Source organism: Aquarana catesbeiana, linkage group LG04 (assembly GCF_042186555.1).
Source record: "Aquarana catesbeiana isolate 2022-GZ linkage group LG04, ASM4218655v1, whole genome shotgun sequence".
NCBI classification, from domain to species: Eukaryota; Metazoa; Chordata; class Amphibia; order Anura; family Ranidae; genus Aquarana; species Aquarana catesbeiana.
Genome location: NC_133327.1, coordinates 136,926,457 through 136,950,341, shown reverse-complemented (window position 1 = coordinate 136,950,341; position 23,885 = coordinate 136,926,457). Strand labels below are relative to the sequence as shown.

General features: G+C 46.1%; 1 protein-coding gene across 2 annotated transcripts in view; it reads right to left on the bottom strand.

The window, feature by feature from the left end:
• AGXT (alanine--glyoxylate aminotransferase) overlaps positions 1–23,113 on the bottom strand; it is an 83,052-nt gene extending 59,939 nt beyond the window's left edge. The window contains exon 1 of one of the 2 annotated variants that reach the window (XM_073625733.1): positions 23,091–23,113. Coding sequence is in view for 1 of the 2 variants with exons in the window: in XM_073625732.1 (XP_073481833.1) it covers positions 3,799–4,029 (231 nt within the window). In the remaining variant the exon portion in view is untranslated. Of the gene's footprint in view, positions 1–3,798; positions 4,117–23,090 lie in introns of those variants that run through there. The other variant, XM_073625732.1, reaches the window with a different exon arrangement.
• Between the last annotated feature and the right edge of the window lie 772 nt (positions 23,114–23,885).

Genomic DNA, 23,885 nt, shown 5'->3' with positions numbered 1-23,885 from the left:
AGATGTATCTGTAAGATTATGTATCTACTAGATACATAGGAGTACTTTGGCGTACATGGCGTACAGAGTGCAGAGTTCAGGGGTTAGCTGTGCACAGAGTTCAGGGTTGAGGAGTGCACTACAAAGGGCAGGGTTTAGGAGTGTGCTATGTACAGAGTGCAGGGCTCAGGAGTGTGTTTAGGAGTGTGCTATGCACAGTGTGCAGGGTGCAGCTCTCTTTCACAGGCTGTTCACATCTCACTTCCACCCCTTCTCTTCGGCTCTGACCTCTCCACCACTCTCCCCAATCTCCCACCTCTGCATTGTCCCCTTAAGGTGTGAATGGAAGCCGCAACATGTATCACATAGAGCATAACTGTCCCCTTGGCCTGGCTTTCTGTATGGCACACTGACATAACCAGCTCCGCCCCTTACGTGTTACGCCACTATAATGTGGCTCCATATTGTTTTCACTATAGAAAATTCATGTGAAGTACAAGATTGATATATATGCAAGAAGTTGGAACTGTCACAATTTTTTAAACCACACGGGACATACTTTTTTGGGGGTTTTTTGGTTGTTTTTTTTATGGTCACAAATATGTGTATATAACTGCAGCTGTGTATCATAATAGGCTTAATATTTGCATACACTTTAAGATTATAACAGCTGTGGTGGTGGGATACTTTGAGATATCACTTAATTTTATTTAATTTTGGATTTTGTAGTGGTTGCGCAGGAGATTTATTTTTACTTAGCAATTTAGTTTAGTTACCTATTGAAGACCTGTTCCCCACTTCATTTAACAGGCCAATAAAGGCCAGCAAAAATGTATGTTACAGGAGATGGGGCAAACCATATAACACTGACACTTTCAACAGTCTTATACTTCTATACTGTAAACGTTTTTTTTCCAAAAGTAACAAAATGTTGTAACTAATTAAAAAGTGTTTGCTGGAGTGGGTCTTTAATTTGTCTTTTAGCCCTGGTTCCCACCAGTGCAGCTTTGAAATCTGCTTCACACCAGTGCAGTGATTTCAAAGCCACAGATCAGTGCGATTTGCATCAGTGATTTCATTGCGGCTTGTGACTTCCTTTAACGGAAGTCAATGCAAGTCGCAATAAAATCATAACAAGTAGAGCAGAAACCTTTTTCAAAGTCGCTGCGACTTGAGCTGCAACAATTTAAATGTTTCAATTGGCAAAAATAGGGTGCGACTTGTCAAATCGCATTGGTGTGAATGAGGGCTTAAAGTCTAATTTAAACTACAAGTCCTTCTACACACGACCGGTTTTGCCGTCAGAATAAACTCTGAAGGTTTCTCCGACGGAACTCCGACGGAATTCCACTCAAGTGGTCTTGCCTACACACGGTCAAACTAAAGTCCGACCAAAGTCCGACCGTCCACAAGGCAGTGACGTACAGCACGTACGATGGGACTAGAAAAAGGAAGTTCAATAGCCAGTAGCCAATAGCTTCTGTCTCGTCCTTGCTTCAGAGCATGCGTCGTTTTTGGTCCGTCGGAACAGAATCCAGACGAGTGGTTTTCCCGAAAGGAATAGGTTCCGTCGGAAATATTTAGAACATGTTCTATTTCTAGGTCCGTCAGAATTTTTGAAAAAAAAAGTCCGATGAGGCACACACATGATCGGAATAGATGATGAAAAGCTACCGTCTGACTTTTTCTGTCGGACATTCCGCTCATGTGTATGCAGCTTAAGATGACCCTGCCCACAGGGAGACAACACTGCTGTGTCATTAACCACTTAAGCCTCTTTCTGAGATTTGTTGTTTACAAACTAAAAACTGTTTTTTTTTTTTTGCTAGAAAATTACTTAGAACCCCCAAACATTATACATTTTTTTTCTAACACCCTAGAGAATAAAATGGCTGTCGTTGCAATACTTTCTGTCACACCGTATTTGCGCACTTTTTTTGGGAAAAATACACTTTTTTGAATTAAAAAATAAGACAACAGTAAAGTTAGCCCATTTTTTTTTATATTGTGAAAGATAATGTTACGCCGAGTAAATTGATACCCAACATATCATGCTTCAAAATTCTGCCCGCTCGTGGAATGGCGACAAACTTTTACCCTTAAAAATCTTCATAGGCGACGTTTAAAAATTTCTACAGATTGCATGTTTTGAGTTACAGAGAAGGTCTAGGGCTAGAATTATTGCTCTCGCTCTACCGATTGCAGCGATACCTCACATGTGTGGTTTGAACACCGTTTACACGTATGCGTTCGTTTCTGCACGCAACCTTTTTTTTTTTTTTTTTTTTTTTAGACTGTTCTTTAAAAAAAATAATTGTGTTACTTTCGCCCTGCAATGGTATGGAGACGGGTGGGGGCACATGGAAGAGGACGATCGCCTCCACCTCTGCCGATAGCTCCGGTAAGCGGCGGAGGGCACCGGAGAGTGGCGGGAGGGGGGGACCCCCTCCCGCCGCCAATAAAATTGATCTTGTGACAAATTCGCTGAGGAGACCACTATTATCGGAAACTGGACCACCCGCTGAAGAAGAGGATACCTGGGTTATGGCAGCTAGCTGCTGCCATAACAAAGATATCCCTCTTCAAACAGCCGACGTATTACAGTGTGTGGTGGTCTGGAAGTGGTTAAACTGCAGAGTGGACAGCATTGTCACAAAATTACAGGAAGTGGACAATTAAGGTAGGGTGACCAGACATCCCCGGTTCCCGGGGACAGTCCCCGGATTGAGGACACTGCCCCGGACCAAGTCTGTCCCCGGTTTTGCCCCCTGAATTGGATTTGAACAGGGGCTGGGGCAATTTCAAAGACGGTCAGTGCAGAATTAAAAAAAAAAATTCTGAATTACACACCCCCGCTCCGCAACTCCAACTAGCCTAGGAAGGTGTATTTTTTTTCCATTATCTGTGCCCCTTTCTGATGATCACGTGCTGGTCGGGAATATTTCTTCAGTTTCGTGTGCATGCCCATTCAGTTTCGCTCGCATGTTCTTCTGCCTTCTCTCAAGTACCGGCCAGCCGCCTGCCTGCTTATCTTTTTGCCTTCCCTGGCAGAGTGATCTTCCTCCCCACCCAGTAGTAGCCGGCGCCCAAAGAGTAAGACTTGACAGGCTGTTAGGCGGGCAGCGGCAGCAATGGACAGAGAGCCGCTGATTGCTGCCATTACTAGTAAAAAAAATGTCCCCGGATTTCATTTTAAAAATCTGGTCACCTTAAATTAAGGACTTACTGGTAGGATCAACAGGAAATAAAACTAAGTTGCAAATAAACTCAGAAAAACAACAACTGCTGTGCTAATGCTAGTAAAAGACTGCATTGTATGCATCATTTTAGATTTTGCCAGAGTCCCCCTTTACATGTTAGCGGACCCCCAAACATTAGATTTGTGGCTTGATGATTTCTAATAGTATAACAAGATTGAGCATATTAATACCGCCCTGATGGGTCTGTTCACAGGCAAAGACTGCTTGGACATTCAGCAGTTTTCTTTTCTCACTTTCTGAGAAAAGTTTTAAAGATTTACAAAACAGATGAACTTCTGCTTACTTTGTCATGACGGCATGAATTACATAAATTAATGTTAATTGTTTTGTATGTGTTGCTTCAATCTGTCTACAGGGCTGTGATACTGCTTCACATGACACATTCTATCAGGATAATAGAATATAACTTAGAAAAAAGACACGCGTATTAATAAATACAAACCTAGTTTCAATGTATGCAATTCATTATAAGTGTCAGATATATTTATAATGTTAGATATTCATTTTTGCCCAATATTTTTTTACATCATGTGAAACCCTTAGTAGGTTACAGACTTACCTGGAAAGATTCGGGGTGCATATGACCAATGACATGCAGACCCCCAGCTGCCTGAATCCGTGGAGGTACATTGGAGGGCCCGGGGCCCAACATTAGACGTTGGGGCACCTGTAAAGGCTGCAGGAGGGCTGGGGATGGAGGTATAGTTGAATGCGAGGACATCCTGACAGATGCTGACCGCTGAGCTGCACACAACAGAGTATAGGAGATACCTCTAACTGTCCCCTGCATCTCTATTAACCCTTGCCTGGACACTATTGGATGACAAACTGTGAACCTTTACCCAGTCTCTGTAAATGTGCAGCTCAGCTCACATTTGAAAGGGGTTTTTCTTCCACCCTCCCTCTTTATCGATTTGTCACCCAGCGTCACTCCCTCCAGCACCAGGTCACAGGGGTCTGACCTGTGATCTTTAACACGGAGGACATTACACCTGTCCTCGGATAAAACAACAGCTTTTATGTTGTCAGATGTCATCAATGAGTATATCTTATCAGTGACATGATTTTAGTTAATAAAAAATATAACCTACTCATTAAAGGCAAGAGTTAAGTAGATTCATAACTGCTTTTTTTCTGTTGATGGAACCTTTTTTGTGTGTGAAATCAACTGCTAATCAGTAATAAACTATTACGTTGTATTGTTTGTGTTTGATGGTGTGATGAATGTGCTTTTCATTAACTGATGCAAAAGTATAAAGTTTAATGTTTCATTTGAGATGTCAGGTGTAGCTGGGTAATAAATAACCACTAGCTTGCCATGTGGAAGCATTAGATAGTGGGTTTCATAGTTTTAGCATCATCAATTAAACTCTTAGGCCTCCTTCACACAGGCGCATCAATCTATACACCCGGGTGAAAACATGCAGCATGCACCGGTGTTCCGTGCACCCGCATGCAGGCAGCCTCCTCAAATTAATGACAGGTATGTGGGTTAACTGACCTACAGAGATCTCTGAATGCACCCCCTACTGTACATCCATATAGTCTGTCTGTTCTGATCAGTGCATCGGTCCAACATGGATGTACAGTCAGGGATGTGTTGACAGATCCGTGCAGTCGCCTACCTGTCATTGATTTGAACAGGCTGCCTGCATGCTGCTGAATGTGCATCCTGTATGGGTAAAGATGCCCTTCACATGCGTTTATGGTTCAGTATGCCTGTGGAAATGAGGCATACTGTCGGTCTGCCATGCAAGCATGTAAAGACTGTCTGCTGCACGTGCCCATCAAGGTTAAATGCCTTTCTGGAGCTGCCTTGGCACCCTCTGGGCATAAGATCCCTCATATAACCCAACAGAAGAAGCCAGACCTCACGCTGGGAAGACACAACCCTTCTCTGAAGCCAAGAAGAGTTTGTTTTGTTACTCCTAAGCTTCAAATTCTAAGGCCAGACCCAAGTCAGTAACCCAGCTTAGCCAAAAACCACTGGTAATAGATGGTCCGAATCTCATCTGGTTCAGCAGGGACTGGCCGAGGTTAGAACCATCTATGGGCAGGCTGATTGTACACAAGTGGATCCAACTATCGACTTGGGTACAACCAGCATGCTCGATTTTCAGCAGCCGCTAGCAATAAACATTGTGTTCTCCCAGCAGGGACGGCTCCCAGTGCCCCCCGCCAGGAGAACACAATAGCTCCGGGGAGGGATTCCTCCATCAACACTGACTATGTTGATGTGGAAATCGAGCGATCATCTATGCCCTGCCTAAATCCTCCAGACCTGCAGACAACTCCTCTTCGACATGAAAGGGCACCCTCACTTCCCATAGTGGGGGACACCTGTTAGCCTTTGTGGACACCTGGATAGACAGCACCTCAAGTGCCTGAGTATGGGAGGGGGTTTCGAGGGAGTTTTCTGAGAAACCAGAAGCCTTGCTGTGGCAACAGAGGTAACAATAATTATGTTGTGGGCATAACTTCACATTCCAGCCTTGTCTGCAGGGCCGTCTTTAAGGCAGGGCAAAAGGGGCAGCTGCCCTGGGCCCAATCATTGTTGTGGGGCCCAAAGCAGCTGCCTCATACTTGCCAGATATCCCAGTTTAAATTCCCTTATCCCTTGAAGTTCTAGTGCCATGCTGTGTCCCGATATCTAAGTGTGAAGTTCTGTTACTAATGCTGCCCAGCTCTGCCCTATTGCTGTGTACAGATGACTCACCTGCAGACCCTGTGTTCACATGTAGATATTCTGCATTCATATGTAAGTAGTGGCGGCATTAATCTGTAAATAGCCACTGATCTGCTGCATTGATATGTAAATAGAGGCAGCATTCATATGTATATCATGCCCCCCTGAGGTCATATCCAGCATCACTTCTGCTAAATACTGCCCACTGGGGAAATAAAGGGGCATGCTTGAAAGTCCTGCCTACAACTGTGGTCATTAAGCCTAACATCAGCCTGTTCTGCAAAGGTAAGCAAATTGTAGATGGAACACCTTTTCCAAAGTAACAGGGTGCCACAGCGCTGTGAATTTTGGTGCATGTGAATACGCACATCTCATCAAATGCATGAAGTTATCATTAACAATTAATGGTACTACTGTGTATCTGCTAAAGGGCAGCATGTTTCTGTGATGTCAGGAAAGCGATTTGCATGCGTTTCCAACACACACAAATGTAAACGCAGGCTAAACGTCTCAATTACATTAGCGGTCAGTGTAAATCTTCTCATTACATTGGGGCTTGGTGTACAATCTTTACATTCACACTATTGCCCAGTGTGAAGGTCCCCCATTACCTTGTTGGTCAGTGTAAATCCCCATTATATTGGTGGGCAGTGTAGAAACTCCTCTTTATATTGGTAATAGATAAAAAATACGAACCTTACATTTGTGGTCAGTTTTGAATCCTCCCTTACATTGGTGGCCACCAATGTAGAAGCCCCCTTTAGATTCGTGGTGAGTGTAAATCCCCCTTACATTAGTGGCAGTGTAGAAATCCCCAATTATTGGTTGTTGATGTAAAATTCCCCATTGCATTGGTTGTCAGTGTAAATTCTTCATTACATTGGTGATCAGTGTTCATTTCCCTTTACATTGGTGGTAAATGTAAGTCCCCCTTTACATTGGTGGTCAGTGTAGATCCCCCTAACATTGGTGGTCGGTGTAGAAATGTCACCTTACATGGAGGTCATTGTATATTACACTGGTGGTTGGTGTCAATGCTCCTATTACATTGGTGTCAGTGTATAAATCCCTCTCTATATTGGTGGGTGGCATAAAATCCCCCATTACATGGTGATCAGTGCAAATTCCCCCTCATATTGGCGGTCAGTGTAAATCCTCTTTCACATTGGTGGTCATTGTAAAGTCCCCATTACATTGGTGGTCAGTGTAGAATCCCACACTATATACAGTCAGGTCCATAAATATTGGGACATCAACACAATTCTAATCTTTTTGGCTCTATACACCACCACAATGGACTTGAAATGAAACGAACAAGATATGCTTTAACTGCAGACTTTCAGCTTTAATTTGAGGGTATTTACATCCAAATCAAGTGAACGGTGTAGAAATTACAACAGTTTGTATATGTGCCTCCCACTTTTTAAGGGACCAAAAGTAATGGGACAGATTAATTCTAACCTGGCCTTCCTGTTTTTGAGGCTCACCAATGGTTTACATCTTGTGGTGAACCCTCTGTATTCACGCTGGTGAAGTTTTCTCTTGATTGTTGACTTTGACACCCATACACCTACCTCCTGGAGAGTGTTCTTGATCTGGCCAACTGGTGTGAAGGGTGTTTTCTTCACCAGGGAAAGAATTCTTCTGTCATCCACCACAGTTGTTTTCCGGGTCTTTTGGTGTTGCTGAGCTCACCGGTGCGTTCTTTCATTTTAAGGATGTTCCAAACAGTTGATTTGGCCACACCTAATGTTTTTGCTATCTCTCTGATGGGTTTGTTTTGCTTTTTCAGCCTAATGATGGCTTGCTTCACTGATAGTGACAGCTCTTTGGATCTCATATTGAGAGTTGACAGCAACAGATTCCAAATGCAAATAGCACACTTGAAATGAACTCTGGACCTTTTATCTGCTCCTTGTAAATGGGATAATGAAGGAATAACACACACCTGGCCATGGAACAGCTGAGCAGCCAATTGTCCCATTACTTTTGGTCCCTTAAAAAGTGGAGGCACATATACAAACAGTTGTAATTCCTACACTGTTCACCTGATTTGGATGTAAATACCCTCAAATTAAGGCTGAAAGTCTGCAGTTAAAGCACATCTTGTTTGTTTCATTTCAAATCCATTGTGGTGGTGTAGAGAGCAAAAAAGATTAGAATTGTGTTGATGTCCCAATATTTATGGACCTGACTGTACTTGCCAAAGATTTCCAACTTTGCTTTACATGATTCATAGTTTACCACAGTGTACTGCCTTCTAACTAATCCCATCCCCCCACCACTGCCACTAATCACACACCCCCCTCCCCAGCATTGCCACTGATTCCAGGAGTCCTAGGATCCATAGGAGTTTTCCCTTCACCTCCCCAGTCTATGGTGTGCAGGCAGTGAGGAGATGATGTGCTATAACCTTTAGCAACTAATCAGTGAACAGTAGTGATGTGCACTAACCTCTTGCAACCAATCATTGAGCGGTAAGTATGTGCAGTAACCTCTAGCAACCAATCAGTGAGCAGTAATAATGTGCAGTAACCTCTAGCAACCAATTAATAACCTTTAGCAACCAATCAGTGAGCAGATTAATGTACAGTAATCTCTAGCAACCAATCAACAAGTTGAAGTCATGTGCTGTAACCTCTAGCAAATAATCAGTAAGCCATAATGTGTGCTGTAACCTCTGACAACTTTTCACAATCACTGCCTGATCTGATTCAGTAAACAGATTTTGAGTCTAGCTGTTATTTATCGTATGTCTCAGAGTAGGTGGAGAGCAAAATTGCATGGGGGGGCAAAAAATGTTTGCCCAGGGTTCAATCAATATTAACCGCTTGCCGCCCGTCCACCGTCAATTGACGGATTGGCGGCGCAGCTCTCGTTCTGGGATGACGTCTTTGGGACGACATCGTCCCATTCAAACAGGACGTCATATGACGTTGTCCCATTCAAACAGGGAATGCGCGCGATCTGGTGTGTGCATCCCTGCACTGTTGGTGGCAGCATGTCACCGAGAAACAGCTCGTCACCAACAGGGGCGAACAGCCATTGGGTATGGCTGTTTACCACGTGATTGGCCGTGATCAAGTCACGGCCGATCACAGATGGTATTGCCCCATTGCACATGGCTCATGCGCGCCATCACGAGCATGCTGCGCGTGCATGTCGGTGGAGGCGTGTTCCTGGGTAAAAGCCACCATTGGCCAGCGGCTTTTACCACGTGATTGGCTGTGATCCATTCACAGCCAATCAGAAATGTAAACAAAGACTGGTAACTAGCTGTTACCAGCTCTTCCCTTCTCACACACCATTTCTAGTGTGAGGAGAGAAGAGCCAGGGATCAGTGAGTTACCGATCTGTGTAGTGTCACTGTCTGCACCAACACCACACCTGTCACATTGCCCTTACCCCCCCCCAATGTCACCTGTCACCCAACAGTCACCCCATAAAGTGCACCTGTCACATCAGAGACTGCCATCAGTGACCGTCAGCAGTGCACCCATCACCCATCAGTGACCGTGGCCTGTCACCCATCACCCATCAGTGATCATCGCCAGTCACCCATCAGTGACCGTGGCCTGTCACCCATCAGTGACCATCACCCGTCACCCATCAGTGACCATCACCACTTACCTGTCACCCATCAGTGAGCAATGGCCCTCCTGGCTGACAGGTATGCGTTAGAGAGGAATCTCGTGGTCCTCCGTTCCTGAGGCCCACGTCACTGTGGCGCAGGGGTGGGCCCAGAAGCTTGTCTCAAGAAGCTTTATCCCAAACAAGTCTGTGGCAGAGACTTTTGTTCGTGCTACGTACTGGCTGCTAGGCAAGTGAGAGAGGCCTATCCAGACGGGCAAAGAGTGTGTCCCACGAGGGGAGCGCATTCTATTGTAATATCCAAATTCTACCAGGACATTTGTCAAAAGATCCATACAAGAAGATATTTGAGTTTCGTCTGCAGTTTCCCTTCTGCCTCTTTCCTGCTACTTCCTTAGTAAATTGTTTAATAAAGCATTGAAAACGTACTTAAGTGTCGGTGCGTGTATCGTCCAGAGGTAAACTCAACGGAACCCTAGACCCGGTGCTAGTAAAACAGAGGGAAGGAGAGTGAAGGTAACAAGCCCGCTTAAACCAGCAGCTCCGCCGAGAGTTATTGCTACACCCGTCACCCGATCAGTGACCATTGCCAGTCACCCTTTAGTGATCATAGCCAATTACCCGTCACCCATCAGTGACCATCGCCATTCACCCGTCAGTGACCGTCATCAGTCACACCATCATCACCTATCAGTGAATGTCACCTGCCACCCATCGCACAGCCCATCAGTGAATGTCACCTGCCACCCACCGCACAGCCCATCAGTGACCGTCACCTATCACCCATCTGTCATCTGTCGCACAGCCCATCAGTGACCGTCACCTGCCACCCATCGCACAGCCAACAGCATGTCCAAAAAAGTATATAGCAGTGAGGAGGCATTCCAGCTCCTCTCCATGACTGATGAGAGCTGCGGGGAGTTCTCATCAGATTCCAATGCCAATTCTGATTCGGAATCAAATTCAGCATTTGAACTGAATGATTGCAGCAGATCGGCAAATGATTCGGAGGAAGATTCAGAGCGCCTAGCCCTCCTAAAAGGGCTAGGCGCTCTGAAAACCAGGCAGCCGCCAGCAACCAGGATCCAGTTCCCAGTACCAGTGCTGCCATCAGCATTAGGCCCCAAGAACAAATTCTCAGGCCCAGTACCAGCTCTCTCGTCAGCGATAAGCCCCAGGAACAAATGCCCAGGCCCAGTACCATCGCTGCCACCAGCAATAGGCCCCGGGAACAAATGCCCAGTACCAGCAGTGCCAAATCGCGCCCAAGTACCAGCACAGGACCTGCAAATCCCCCAACTACCAGCACTGGAGTGCCACGTCCTCATAGAGCCAGGGTCACTGCATACCTCCCAGCTGGTCTTGCCAACCCAACATGGCTGCCTTCCAACTCGGGATTAGCAAGAATTCCCCCTTTCACCACACAGCCAGGTGTGCAGGCCAATACCCAAAATTTTACAGAAATTGATTGCTTTTATCTGCGTTTGCCCGACACTTTGCTGCAATTCATCGTGGACCAGACCAATCTATATGCCCAGCAGCATATTGCCAACAACCCCCAATCATCATATGCCCGTCCGTTTGAGTGGAGCGATATGACTTTGGAGGCATTCAAATTGTTTATGGGCCTCAACATAAACATGGGGCTTACAAATAAAAATGAAGGACATACCTACTGATACCAAACCCATCTACCACATGCCCATTTATTCTGCCGTAATGCCCAGGTCCTGATATGAGATGATTATGCGCTTTCTTCATTTCAGTGATACGATAAATTATTCAAAATTCGCCCACTCATAAATTTCTTTTCCCAATGATTTGCAGAACTCTATGTCCCCGATCAACATATATGTGTGGATGAGCCCCTGGTATACCCTTTTCAAGCTGGCTAGGAATAAAACAATATATTCCTAGCAAAAGGGCCAGATATGGAGTCAAATTGAGTGCCCGGCCAACATGGGCACAACTGGAAAAATTGTATGGGACCTGGCATACCCACTGCTGAACAAAGGATATCACTTATACCTGGATAAATATTATACCAGCTTGCCCCTTTTCAAACATTTATACCTTGCAAATACCCTGGCATGCGGAACCTCCAGAAAAAACAGAAAAGGCTTCCCACAATCCCTAGTCAACAAAAAATTATGAAGGGGGAAAGAGCAACATTGAGATGCAACAAAGTGCTGGCCTTATAATCTCTACATGGGGGGGGGTTCGGGGGTGGATTTCAAAGACCAAATGCTTCAGCCCTATTTGTCAATAAGGAGGTCCCATTTCTGGTACAAGAAAGTAGCAATTTATCTCATCAATTTGGCCTTTTATAACACATACATTATCTACACCAAATCCACAGAAAGCCCCACCCCTTCCTAAAATTAATTGAAGAAATTGTCACGTCCCTCATCTCAGGGCCGTTTTAATTACATCATGGGCCCCTGGGCAAAGTAATGCTCTGGGGCCCCTACAATGGAGACAGTGCAGCAGGGCCGTCTTTAATATTGATTGGACCCTAGGCAAAAATTTTCCTGGGCCCCCCATGCAATTTCACTCTCCACCTGCTCTGAGACATACAATAAATAGCAGCTAGACTTAAAATCAATTTACTGTATCAGATCAGGCAGCAATTGCGACTGGTTGCCAGCAGTTACAGCATATCTTTACTGCTTACTGACTGGTTGCTAGAGGTTACAGCGCACATTACAGCTCACTGATTAGTTGCTAGAGGTTACAGCACATCATCTACTGACTGCAGGGGAGCATGATATACATATGAATGCCGCCTTTATTTACATATCAATGCCACCGACCGCAGCTATTTACTTAGTAATGCCGCCACTATTTACATATGAATGCTGGTTATTTACATGTAAACACAGGGTCTGCAGGTGAGTCATCTGTACACAACAATAGGGCAGAGCTGGGCAGCATTAGTAACAGCACTTCACACTGAGATATAGGGACACAGCACAAGACTAAAACTTCAAGGGACAAGGGAATTTAAACTGGGATAGTTAACAAGTATGAGGCAGCTGCTTTGGGCCCCACAACAATGACAGGGCCCAGGGCAGCTGCCCCTTTTGCCCTGCCTTAAAGGCGGCCCTGCAGCGCAGGTAAACAGACATCGAGTAGGTACCTTTTGGGTGGAGGTCTGCTTTAACTACATGAACAATCATTCTGTACAGTAAAGAAACAGTGGGAAAATACTACATACATAAAGTAACAAAGCTGTCCTAATATATTTGCTAGAATGATGCTCAGGACAGTTGTAACAAGTATATTATATCCCCCCAGCACTCTGACACCTCTACACCCCAGATATTCCCCCAGCACTCTGATACCTCTCTGCACCCTAGAAAATTCCCCCAGCACTGTTATCATATACCATAAGATTCCTCTTGTATTGTGACCCCACTACATTCCCGATACCCCCTACACTGTAGTCTCTCTACATCCCTGATACCTCTAGCACTATAGCCACCCAAGATACCCCAAGCATTTCTACTCCCTATACACCCCAGATCCCCCCTCAGCATTGTTTTTCCCCAAACACCCTTGATATCCCCCAGCACCATTATTCCATCCATGTAATACCCCCTTTTCCAGTGGAGATAGAATGCATGTGAACTTTTGGCTAAGTGCCCACCTCCAGCACTGTGACAAGGACTCACCTATACCAATCAAGTCATGCAGGCAGAAGGAGGGGTAAAAGATGGAGCATCCCTCTGGGCATTCCAAGCCCTTTGGTGCAAACAGTGCTGGACAGCTGGGCTCACCATGACACCATCCACAATGCTACTTCCGCAGGAGGGCTCTCAGTGCTGCCGACTCAGCAGCTCCCATTCCAGCTCCTACCCCGTGGCCTCCGAGTCCCGAACATTCAAGCTGCATGGGTCAGAGCATCACTGGCGCTCCGGCCCCACCCCTCCCTGCTGGCTGTGAAATAGGTATCGTTCTGCACGGCGCACCACTGCCAGCCTGTCTCCCCTGTGTATCCATCACTCTCAGTGCCATCATGGGGCCCCCAATTTCCAGGCAGCGTGGGCTCAAGGAGCAGCTTCTTTGGGGAAAGTGCAGGGGCCCCCCTTGCAGCTGGGGCCTCTGGGCAGTGCCCAGGTGTGCCCTCTCATTTAGATGGCCCTGCCTCATCTACCAACAAAGACCCGCCCAGAAGACCTTCGTTCTGAGGCTGTTAGCCGACTTCATGTGCGCCACTTCCTGGATAACATTACACCATCTGAAGACGCCAAAAAAGATGTTGCGTATGCACCCAAAGAGGACTTAAAAAAAATACCACTTACTATTGTCCCCAGTGTCCTTCTGAATCCAGCCTTTGCATTGGTGAATGCTTCCGACTTTTTCACACTTCCCTAAAATATTAGCCCATAGTTTTAACCATTTCCCCATTTTCACCATCTGTGCTGACCATTTTCCATGCTTCCTCAAATAACCATGCCACTGTCTTCCACGTGAACTGACCCTGGCCTGTATTTTGACTATGCCTCTGCCTACCGTTTGGACTGCTTCCACGTGAACTGACCCTGGCCTGTTTTATCGACTATGCTCTTGCTTACTGTTTGGACTGCTTCCACTTGAACTGACCCTGGCCTGTTTTATCGACTACGCTTCTGCCTACCGCTTGGACTGCTTGCACGTGAACTGACCCTGGCCTGTTTTATGGACTATACTTTTGCCTAACGCTTGGACTGATCTGTTGCCCTGTTACTGTAGTACATAGGGGTCTCACATATGTGAGGAGCTCCAGAATTGTTTTTTTGTTTTCTCCGGGTTTCGTAATTTCCGGATTAGGGTCTGGAGTCCAGAGGCTTCATAGAGATTTGGGTGGGCGAAGCCTCTACCCCTGTGCACAGGTCTTACCTGACTGAGACCTTCAGCCTGCTGCTGACTTACTGCCATCATGCCTCTGCCTGCCACATGAACTGACCACACCTCTGCCTGCTACCTGGACTATGGAAATAATTAGCTGTAGCAAGAGGCAGTATGTTTATGAAGGGCTGGAGAGTGGTACAATAATGAGTGTCCGCAGGTAACAGTGTACCAGGACCGATATTATGGCTGGGCTGGCTGTCTCTGCCTGGACAATGCCTATGGACAAATGCTTTGGCTGTGCTGACAATGTCCTTGTGCTGACTATAGACAGCAATTGCGACTGGTTGCCAGCAGTTACAGCATATCTTTACTGCTTACTGACTGGTTGCTAGAGGTTACAGCGCACATTACAGCTCACTGATTAGTTGCTAGAGGTTACAGCACATCATCTACTGACTGCAGGGGAGCATGATATACATATGAATGCTGCCTTTATTTACATATCAATGCCACCGACCGCAGCTATTTACTTAGTAATGCCGCCACTATTTACATATGAATGCTGGTTATTTACATGTAAACACAGGGTCTGCAGGTGAGTCATCTGTACACAACAATAGGGCAGAGCTGGGCAGCATTAGTAACAGCACTTCACACTGAGATATAGGGACACAGCACAAGACTAAAACTTCAAGGGACAAGGGAATTTAAACTGGGATAGTTAACAAGTATGAGGCAGCTGCTTTGGGCCCCACAACAATGACAGGGCCCAGGGCAGCTGCCCCTTTTGCCCTGCCTTAAAGACGGCCCTGCAGCGCAGGTAAACAGACATCGAGTAGGTACCTTTTGGGTGGAGGTCTGCTTTAACTACATGAACAATCATTCTGTACAGTAAAGAAACAGTGGGAAAATACTACATACATAAAGTAACAAAGCTGTCCTAATATATTTGCTAGAATGATGCTCAGGACAGTTGTAACAAGTATATTATATCCCCCCAGCACTCTGACACCTCTACACCCCAGATATCCCCCCAGCACTCTGATACCTCTCTGCACCCTAGAAAATTCCCCCAGCACTGTTATCATATACCATAAGATTCCTCTTGTATTGTGACCCCACTACATTCCCGATACCCCCTACACTGTAGTCTCTCTACATCCCTGATACCTCTAGCACTATAGCCACCCAAGATACCCCAAGCATTTCTACTCCCTATACACCCCAGATCCCCCCTCAGCATTGTTTTTCCCCAAACACCCTTGATATCCCCCAGCACCATTATTCCATCCATGTAATACCCCCTTTTCCAGTGGAGATAGAATGCATGTGAACTTTTGGCTAAGTGCCCACCTCCAGCACTGTGACAAGGACTCACCTATACCAATCAAGTCATGCAGGCAGAAGGAGGGGTAAAAGATGGAGCATCCCTCTGGGCATTCCAAGCCCTTTGGTGCAAACAGTGCTGGACAGCTGGGCTCACCATGACACCATCCACAATGCTACTTCCGCGGGAGGGCTCTCAGTGCTGCCGACTCAGCAGCTCCCATTCCAGCTCCTACCCCGTGGCCTCCGAGTCCCGAACATTCAAGCTGCATGGGTCAGAGCATCACTGGCGCTCCGGCCCCACCCCTCCCTGCTGGCTGTGAAATAGGTATCGTTCTGCACGGCGCACCACTGCCAGCCTGTCTCCCCTGTGTATCCATCACTCTCAGTGCCATCATGGGGCCCCCAATTTCCAGGCAGCGTGGGCTCAAGGAGCAGCTTCTTTGGGGAAAGTGCAGGGGCCCCCCTTGCAGCTGGGGCCTCTGGGCAGTGCCCAGGTGTGCCCTCTCATTTAGATGGCCCTGCCTCATCTACCAACAAAGACCCGCCCAGAAGACCTTCGTTCTGAGGCTGTTAGCCGACTTCATGTGCGCCACTTCCTGGATAACATTACACCATCTGAAGACGCCAAAAAAGATGTTGCGTATGCACCCAAAGAGGACTTAAAAAAAATACCACTTACTATTGTCCCCAGTGTCCTTCTGAATCCAGCCTTTGCATTGGTGAATGCTTCCGACTTTTTCACACTTCCCTAAAATATTAGCCCATAGTTTTAACCATTTCCCCATTTTCACCATCTGTGCTGACCATTTTCCATGCTTCCTCAAATAACCATGCCACTGTCTTCCACGTGAACTGACCCTGGCCTGTATTTTGACTATGCCTCTGCCTACCGTTTGGACTGCTTCCACGTGAACTGACCCTGGCCTGTTTTATCGACTATGCTCTTGCTTACTGTTTGGACTGCTTCCACTTGAACTGACCCTGGCCTGTTTTATCGACTACGCTTCTGCCTACCGCTTGGACTGCTTGCACGTGAACTGACCCTGGCCTGTTTTATGGACTATACTTTTGCCTAACGCTTGGACTGATCTGTTGCCCTGTTAAACTACAAGTCCCATCATGCCTCTGCCTGTGAGAGTCATGCTTGTAATTGTCAGCCTTGCAATGCCTCTTGGGACTTGTAGTTTCGCAACAGCTGGAGGGCCACCAGTTTGAGACCCCTGCTGTAGTACATAGGGGTCTCACATATGTGAGGAGCTCCAGAATTGTTTTTTTGTTTTCTCCGGGTTTCGTAATTTCCGGATTAGGGTCTGGAGTCCAGAGGCTTCATAGAGATTTGGGTGGGCGAAGCCTCTACCCCTGTGCACAGGTCTTACCTGACTGAGACCTTCAGCCTGCTGCTGACTTACTGCCATCATGCCTCTGCCTGCCACATGAACTGACCACACCTCTGCCTGCTACCTGGACTATGGAAATAATTAGCTGTAGCAAGAGGCAGTATGTTTATGAAGGGCTGGAGAGTGGTACAATAATGAGTGTCCGCAGGTAACAGTGTACCAGGACCGATATTATGGCTGGGCTGGCTGTCTCTGCCTGGACAATGCCTATGGACAAATGCTTTGGCTGTGCTGACAATGTCCTTGTGCTGACTATAGACAATATTCCTGCCTGCTGCCTGGATAATTACTATTGTTGTCGCTAAGCACATCCCTGCCTACTGCCTGCTGCCTACTGCCTGCTGCCTGGACAAACTCTCTCCTCTTTGGGCATTACAGGGAATACTTTTTTTACCCTTTCTTCAATACAATTTATTTTGGAGTGCAATTCTTGGTATGTACATGCTATGTGTTAGAAATATGAAGGGCCTTCAAAAATGAGAGGTTGTCAGGAAATTATATGTGTAATTTATGCTCCTAGAATGTCTGAAGGTGCTACTTCAATGTTGGGCCTCTGTATGTGGCCAGGCTGTGTAAAAGTCTCACACATTTGGTATCGCTATACTCAGGATGAATAGCAGAATGTATTTTGGGGTGTCATTTTTGCCATGTACATGCTATGTGTTGGAAATATCTTATAAATGGACAACAAATGCGTTTTCATTTTTTTTTCCACATTTTCCAAAAACTTCTGGAAAAAAATGAACTGTTCAAAAGACTCATTATGCCTCATGATGCTTGCCTTCAGTACATCAGGTGTGATCAATTTTTAGTGATTGGCACCATAGCTTGTAGACTCTACAACTTTCACAAAGACCAAATATACAAAAATTTGGGTTATTTTTATCAATTATATATAGCAGTATAAATTTTGGCCAAAATTTATGAAGAAACAATACTAATTTGCAAAATCTTATAACAGAAACAAAGAAAAAGACATTTTTTTCACCAAATTTTTGGTCTGTTTTTATTTATAGCACAAAAAATAAAAAACCCACTAGTGATTAAATACCACCAAAAGAAAGCTCTATTGGTGTGAAAAAAAGGATGCAAATTTCATATGGGTACATTGTTGCATGACTGAGTAATTGTCATTCAAAGTGTGAGAGCGCTGAAAGCTGAAAATTGGTCTGGGCAGGAAGGGTGTATAAGTGCACGGTATTAAAGTGGTTAAAGACTGCCCTGCGTGTCTGCCATTTCCATTCCAGGCATAACCAGTTAGCAGGCAGACTTCCTCAGCAGGCAAAGCCTGAATCTGTAAGAATGGGCCCTACATCCGAAAGTGTTCCAGAACTACGGATGACAGATGCCAGAGGCAGACCTGCTGGCCACCAGGTTCAACAACCAGGTTCGGATTAACATAGGGGCTATTGGAGCTGCAGCCCCAGGCCCCTTATTTTAAGATAGGCCCATTTGCCAAAAAAAAAATCACAAAAAAACCCCAGAAAACCATCGACTTCGAGGGTCGTGGCTTGGCGACTAGGGGTCACAGGGGTAGCTGAAGACCTACCCCACCATTGGTCAAAATTTATGGTTCCGGAGATACGGGGCTCCTTGCACAGCCTGTCAGAAGCTACATTCAGAGCGGCCAGTTTAAATACAAGCCGGCACACTCTGTTTGCAGCAGACTGGGAGGATGAGCTCACAGAGCCTCTCCTCACTTCTTGTCAGAGGCACTGAGCTCAATGGACAGCTTGGAGCCTGCAGAGTTTGACAGGCAACACCGCCGGTCAAACTCGCCTATTGATTTCAATGGGGCCACTCTACAACTGCAGGCCAAACTCGCTTGTAGTAGCAGCATAGTCCAACAATGTAAAACTACCATTCAGCAATGTAAAAAAACAAAAAACTAGGAGTGGCATTAGCACCTCATGAATGCCTGTCAGCTGCTGCTATACCACTCGTTGAAAAGCAATCCACCACAGATCACTTTTCAGAGGGCAGTAAGCATTACCGCAAATGTGAAAGAAACTTGAAACACATCATCCATTTTACACTCCCCACCAACCAGGTCACTCTCCAGCCACTTCCCATGTTAGCCACCTCCCTTCAACTTATATCACAGGTGACCATTTCCCAACCTGCAGATGACAGGCCCTACTCCAAAAGATATCACTCCCAGTTTCTCCCTCCACCCGCTAATTGATATCCCTCCATGACCACCCCACACCCCCCTGCTGACAGACCTCTCTCCCTAGCCTGTCCCCACACACCCTCTCACCTGCTGACCTGTGGATGGGGGAATCATTCCCGCAGTGTTATTGTGTTCAGCCAGTGGGGACCCTTCCCTACCCACAGAATACAATGATCAGTGTTGCTAACTATAGCTGGCAGCACTGATTGTTTTGGGAAAAACCTGACAGGCTGGTTGTACTCAAGTTGATTAATAGATTCACTTGTGTACAACCAGCTAGCCCATACATGGCTGGTCTCTGCTTAATTGGCTTAATTTCAATCCATGTATGGCCCGCTTAACCACTATGCAGTCCCTAAACATCCTTCCACAACCCTTTAAATTTTCCCTTCCCAGATTCCTTCATCCTCCTCACCCGTACATAGTGCCCGCTGTCATACCCTCCACACTCCTCTCCTGTACATACTGTCCACTCTCATACCCTCCACAGTCCTCTCCTATACATAGTGCCCCTTGTCATACCCCCCACAATCCTCTTCTGTACATACTGACCACTGTCATACACTTCTCTCCTGTACATAGTGCCCGCTGTCATATCCTCCACACTCCTCTCCTGTACTACATACTGCTCACTGTCATATCCTCCACACTCCTCTCCTATACATAGTGCCCTCTGTTATACCCCCCACAATCCTCTCCTGTACATAGTGCCCACTGTCATACCTGTCACATTCCTCTCCTGTACATACTGCCCACTGTCCTACCCTCCACACTCTTCTCCTGTACATACTGCCCACTGTCTTACCCTCCACACTCCTCTCCTGTACATACTGCTCACTGTCATACCCTCCACACTCTTCTCCTATACATAGTGCCCTCTGTTATACCCCCCACAATCCTCTCCTGTACATAGTGCCCACTGTCATACCTGTCACATTCCTCTCCTGTACATACTGCCCACTGTCCTACCCTCCACACTCTTCTCCTGTACATACTGCCCACTGTCTTACCCTCCACACTCCTCTCCTGTACATACTGCCAACTGTCTTTCTCTCCACATTCCTCTCCTATACATAGTGCCCCCTGTCATACCCCCCACAATCTTCTCCTGTACATACTGCCCACTGTCATACACTTCTCTCCTGTACAAACTGCCCCCATAATACTTTCCACACTCCTCTCCTGTACAGACTGCCAACTGTCATACCTTCCACACTCCTCTTCTGTACATACTGCCAACTGTCTTTCTCTCCACATTCCTCTCCTGTACATACCGCCCTCATCATACCCTCCACACTCCTCCTGTACATACTGCCAACTGGCATACCCTCCACACTCCTCTCTTGTACATATTGCCCACTGTATTACCCCCCACACTCCTCTCCTGTACATAGTGCCCACTGCCATACCCTCCACACTCCTCTTCTGTACATACTGCCCTGGCATACCCTCCACACCCCTCTGCTGTGCATACTGCCCACTGTTATACCATCCATACTCCTCCCCTATGCCTCTTACCCACAAAAACAGTTCTTTGAAATTATATTGAATATCCTCAATGTTACCAGCTCTAGAATGGGCGCACTTTTGTTAGTTCAACTAAAGGAACATAGGGGATGTCAGCTACTCTAAATATACCACTGGTAAAAAAAAGTGTCCCTGAAAATATTTTTGAAATGTTGGCAACTATGCACCTGGTCACTGCCCAAGGGCCACCGGGTCATTAGGGGGCTCCACGAGAGGCTCCTGGGATCCTGTGATATTAAAGCGGTAGTAACATTACTACTTTTTAGAGGCCCTGAGGTAGGTTATGCCATAATGTACTAGTATGCACAGCATATTAGCACATTACGGTACACTTACCTGTCAGACTGAGCCCTCCAGCACTGCGCTGTGATCAATCCAGCGGGTCCCGGGCGCTTCCATCGTCACCCGGTCTTCCTTCCAGGTTCTGTGCCTTCGGCCACTTGTCTTGGCCGAGCTGTGTTGCTGTCACTGCCATGCATGCTCATGTGCATCCTTTCTCTCATCCCTCCTCCTTTACCCCACACCCCTCTCTCTCTCATCCTCCTTCTCTCTATTTATTTTAATTTGTTATAACAAAAAATTGTTTGCATATTTATTTATTTATTTATTTTTTATAAAAACCCTTCCAAAATCTTCAGCACCAGGCCGATGATGTTCTTAATATGGCCCTGTCAACAACAAAATGGAAAGGTTTGTCTCCAAGTCCAGACATCCTCTGGTGGAAGCAATGGATGCTATATGATGGCTCTGTGGGATCAGCCCAATGTATGCTTGGAATCCTGGCAGACACTCTGTGGGCTCTTCCAAATCATCAGGATCTTCTATCCAAAGGAGAAATTTACCAATCCTGCTTCACAGTCCCTGGCTTTAACAGCATTGCTGTAGAAACCCAGGCCTTGAGGGATAGAGGCCCCTCCAAAAAGCTAGGAAGTCCAAGAAGCCATTATCCCAGAAAATTTACTGGCCTTCTTGCGATCAGGTCAGGACCAACATTTGGCCCCGAATACAATCAATGTCAAACCTCAACAATCTGATGTTGTTCCAGAGCTTAGTTAAGGTGTTTGTAAGGGGTGTCACTCATGTGGCTCCTCTTGTACATTCACCTGTCACTCTGCCCCTTTGACATCCCTCAAAGACCCTGCCCATGACATCATAAGGGGCGACCCCACACATTTTTTTTTTTTGGAGTGGGGTCCTCCTTAAAATCTATACCAGGGCCTGTTTTTTCTTTTATGCCAGCTCTTTTGTTTACATTCTACTGTCAGTGGGAAATCCCCCACTGACAGCAGGGATGACTCATCGCTATTAGGACACACACACTCGGTTCACACGGGGGCGACTTGTCAGGCGACCTAGCCGCCTGACAAGTCGCCTCCCGTTCTGTACAATGGAACCGTTCTAATCGGAGCGACGCAAGTCGCTCCGACTTAGAAGAAAGGTTCCTGTACTACTTTGGGGGCGACTTGCATAGACTTCTATACAGAAGTCGTCTTGCAAGTCGCCCCGGCAGTCGTGTGCAGGTCGCCTCGGTGAGGCGACCTGCAAGTCGTGCCGCGTCTAGTGTGAACCGGCACTGAAGAGTGACAGCTATTTAACAACTGAAGAGCTACTACTGTGAGCAGCAGGGGTGTGTCATTGAATGTTAGGATGCTGGCGGGTGCCAGCTCCTTAACAACCAATGACTCATCCTTGCTGGCTGAAAGCAGGGATAAATTGCAGTAGTAAAACACGGTTTCACTGCAGCAGCACTACAAAATCGCATTGAGCCTAGGTTTGCACTGCACTCCTCATGTGATTTGCACAGGAATCGCACCGCTTCCAGTGCAGATCACATGCGATTCTTTGTGATTTCAATGGCTCAAATCGCACTGGATCCACTTAAAAAAAGGTGCAATTTTTTTTTTTTCTTGACACTGGAACTGGATCGCATGAGTATTTACACCCATGTAATCAGGTTCAGGCAAACACACTGCCATTTGCGACCTGCTTTTTTGATTTCGTTAACTTTTAATTGACACCCGCAGCAGATCACATGAATACAGTGTGGTTGCTATGCGGTGCAGGAAACACACAGGAATCGGTGCATTTCTTGTACCACATTAGTGTGAACCAGGGTTGAAAATCAGATCAAAATTACACTGCACTAGTGTGAACCTAGTATTTCTCTAATTGGGAGATAGCTGCGAAGCGCAATTTATCAGCCCAGAGTTGCCCCTGATCAGACATTGGAAAGATAATGCAAAACATCTCTTTAAAGTGGTATCTTGATTAGGAGACTATTGTTACTATAGCTGTCTGCAATAATATTAACTCACCTATATTCTACTTTACTTGTTTTTGTTATCCTCAGAGAAATAAGGGCACATCATGTACTATGATCTGCTTCGCCCCTTCACACCTCTCTCACTCCCCTTGTTATTTGTGTCTGGAACAGCAAGAAATCAAGAAGTTACTTTTTAACTCAACTAGTATTCAGGTTTAGCCCAGGTTCACACTGACAGCGGGAATTAAATCATGCAAGTTCAGCTGAACTCGCACAATTTCATTCCCGCATGTCAGTCCCGACTTCGGGGGGCGATTTCAGAGACATTTGTGTGGGTTGCTGCACAGATGTCAATGGAAATCGCACCCCGAAGTAGCAATTGCTGCCGATTTGGCATGCAAGTTGACATGTCAAATTGCATGCCAAATCGCTCCATTGTGAGCCAGGGCTTAGCGTCCACAGACCGCTTCATGTCTGTTTCAGCATCTAAAAGACTTGAACTTGCTAAAAAGACTTTCACCAACCATTTCTGAACAAAACAGTATTACATAAAATAAAATAAAATCTGTTTTTAGTAAGATAACTGAGATCTTTCCACATTGACTAGTGATCATAGCTGCCTTAAGCTGGCCATATACTGTAAGATTTTACGCTCTCAGCTGGCAGCTGAAGCTGTCAAAATATCTGAACAGTGCCTGCAAGAATTTGCTGCCTGGCTCTTTTCATTTTCAGATCAAAGATTTTGGTTGGCATGGTGCCAATGCGGCCATTCACAGCCGCCAGGAATTTTGGCAAATTTATCAGGAACCGGCTGAATTTCACTCTAAGGCCGGGTTCACACTGGTGA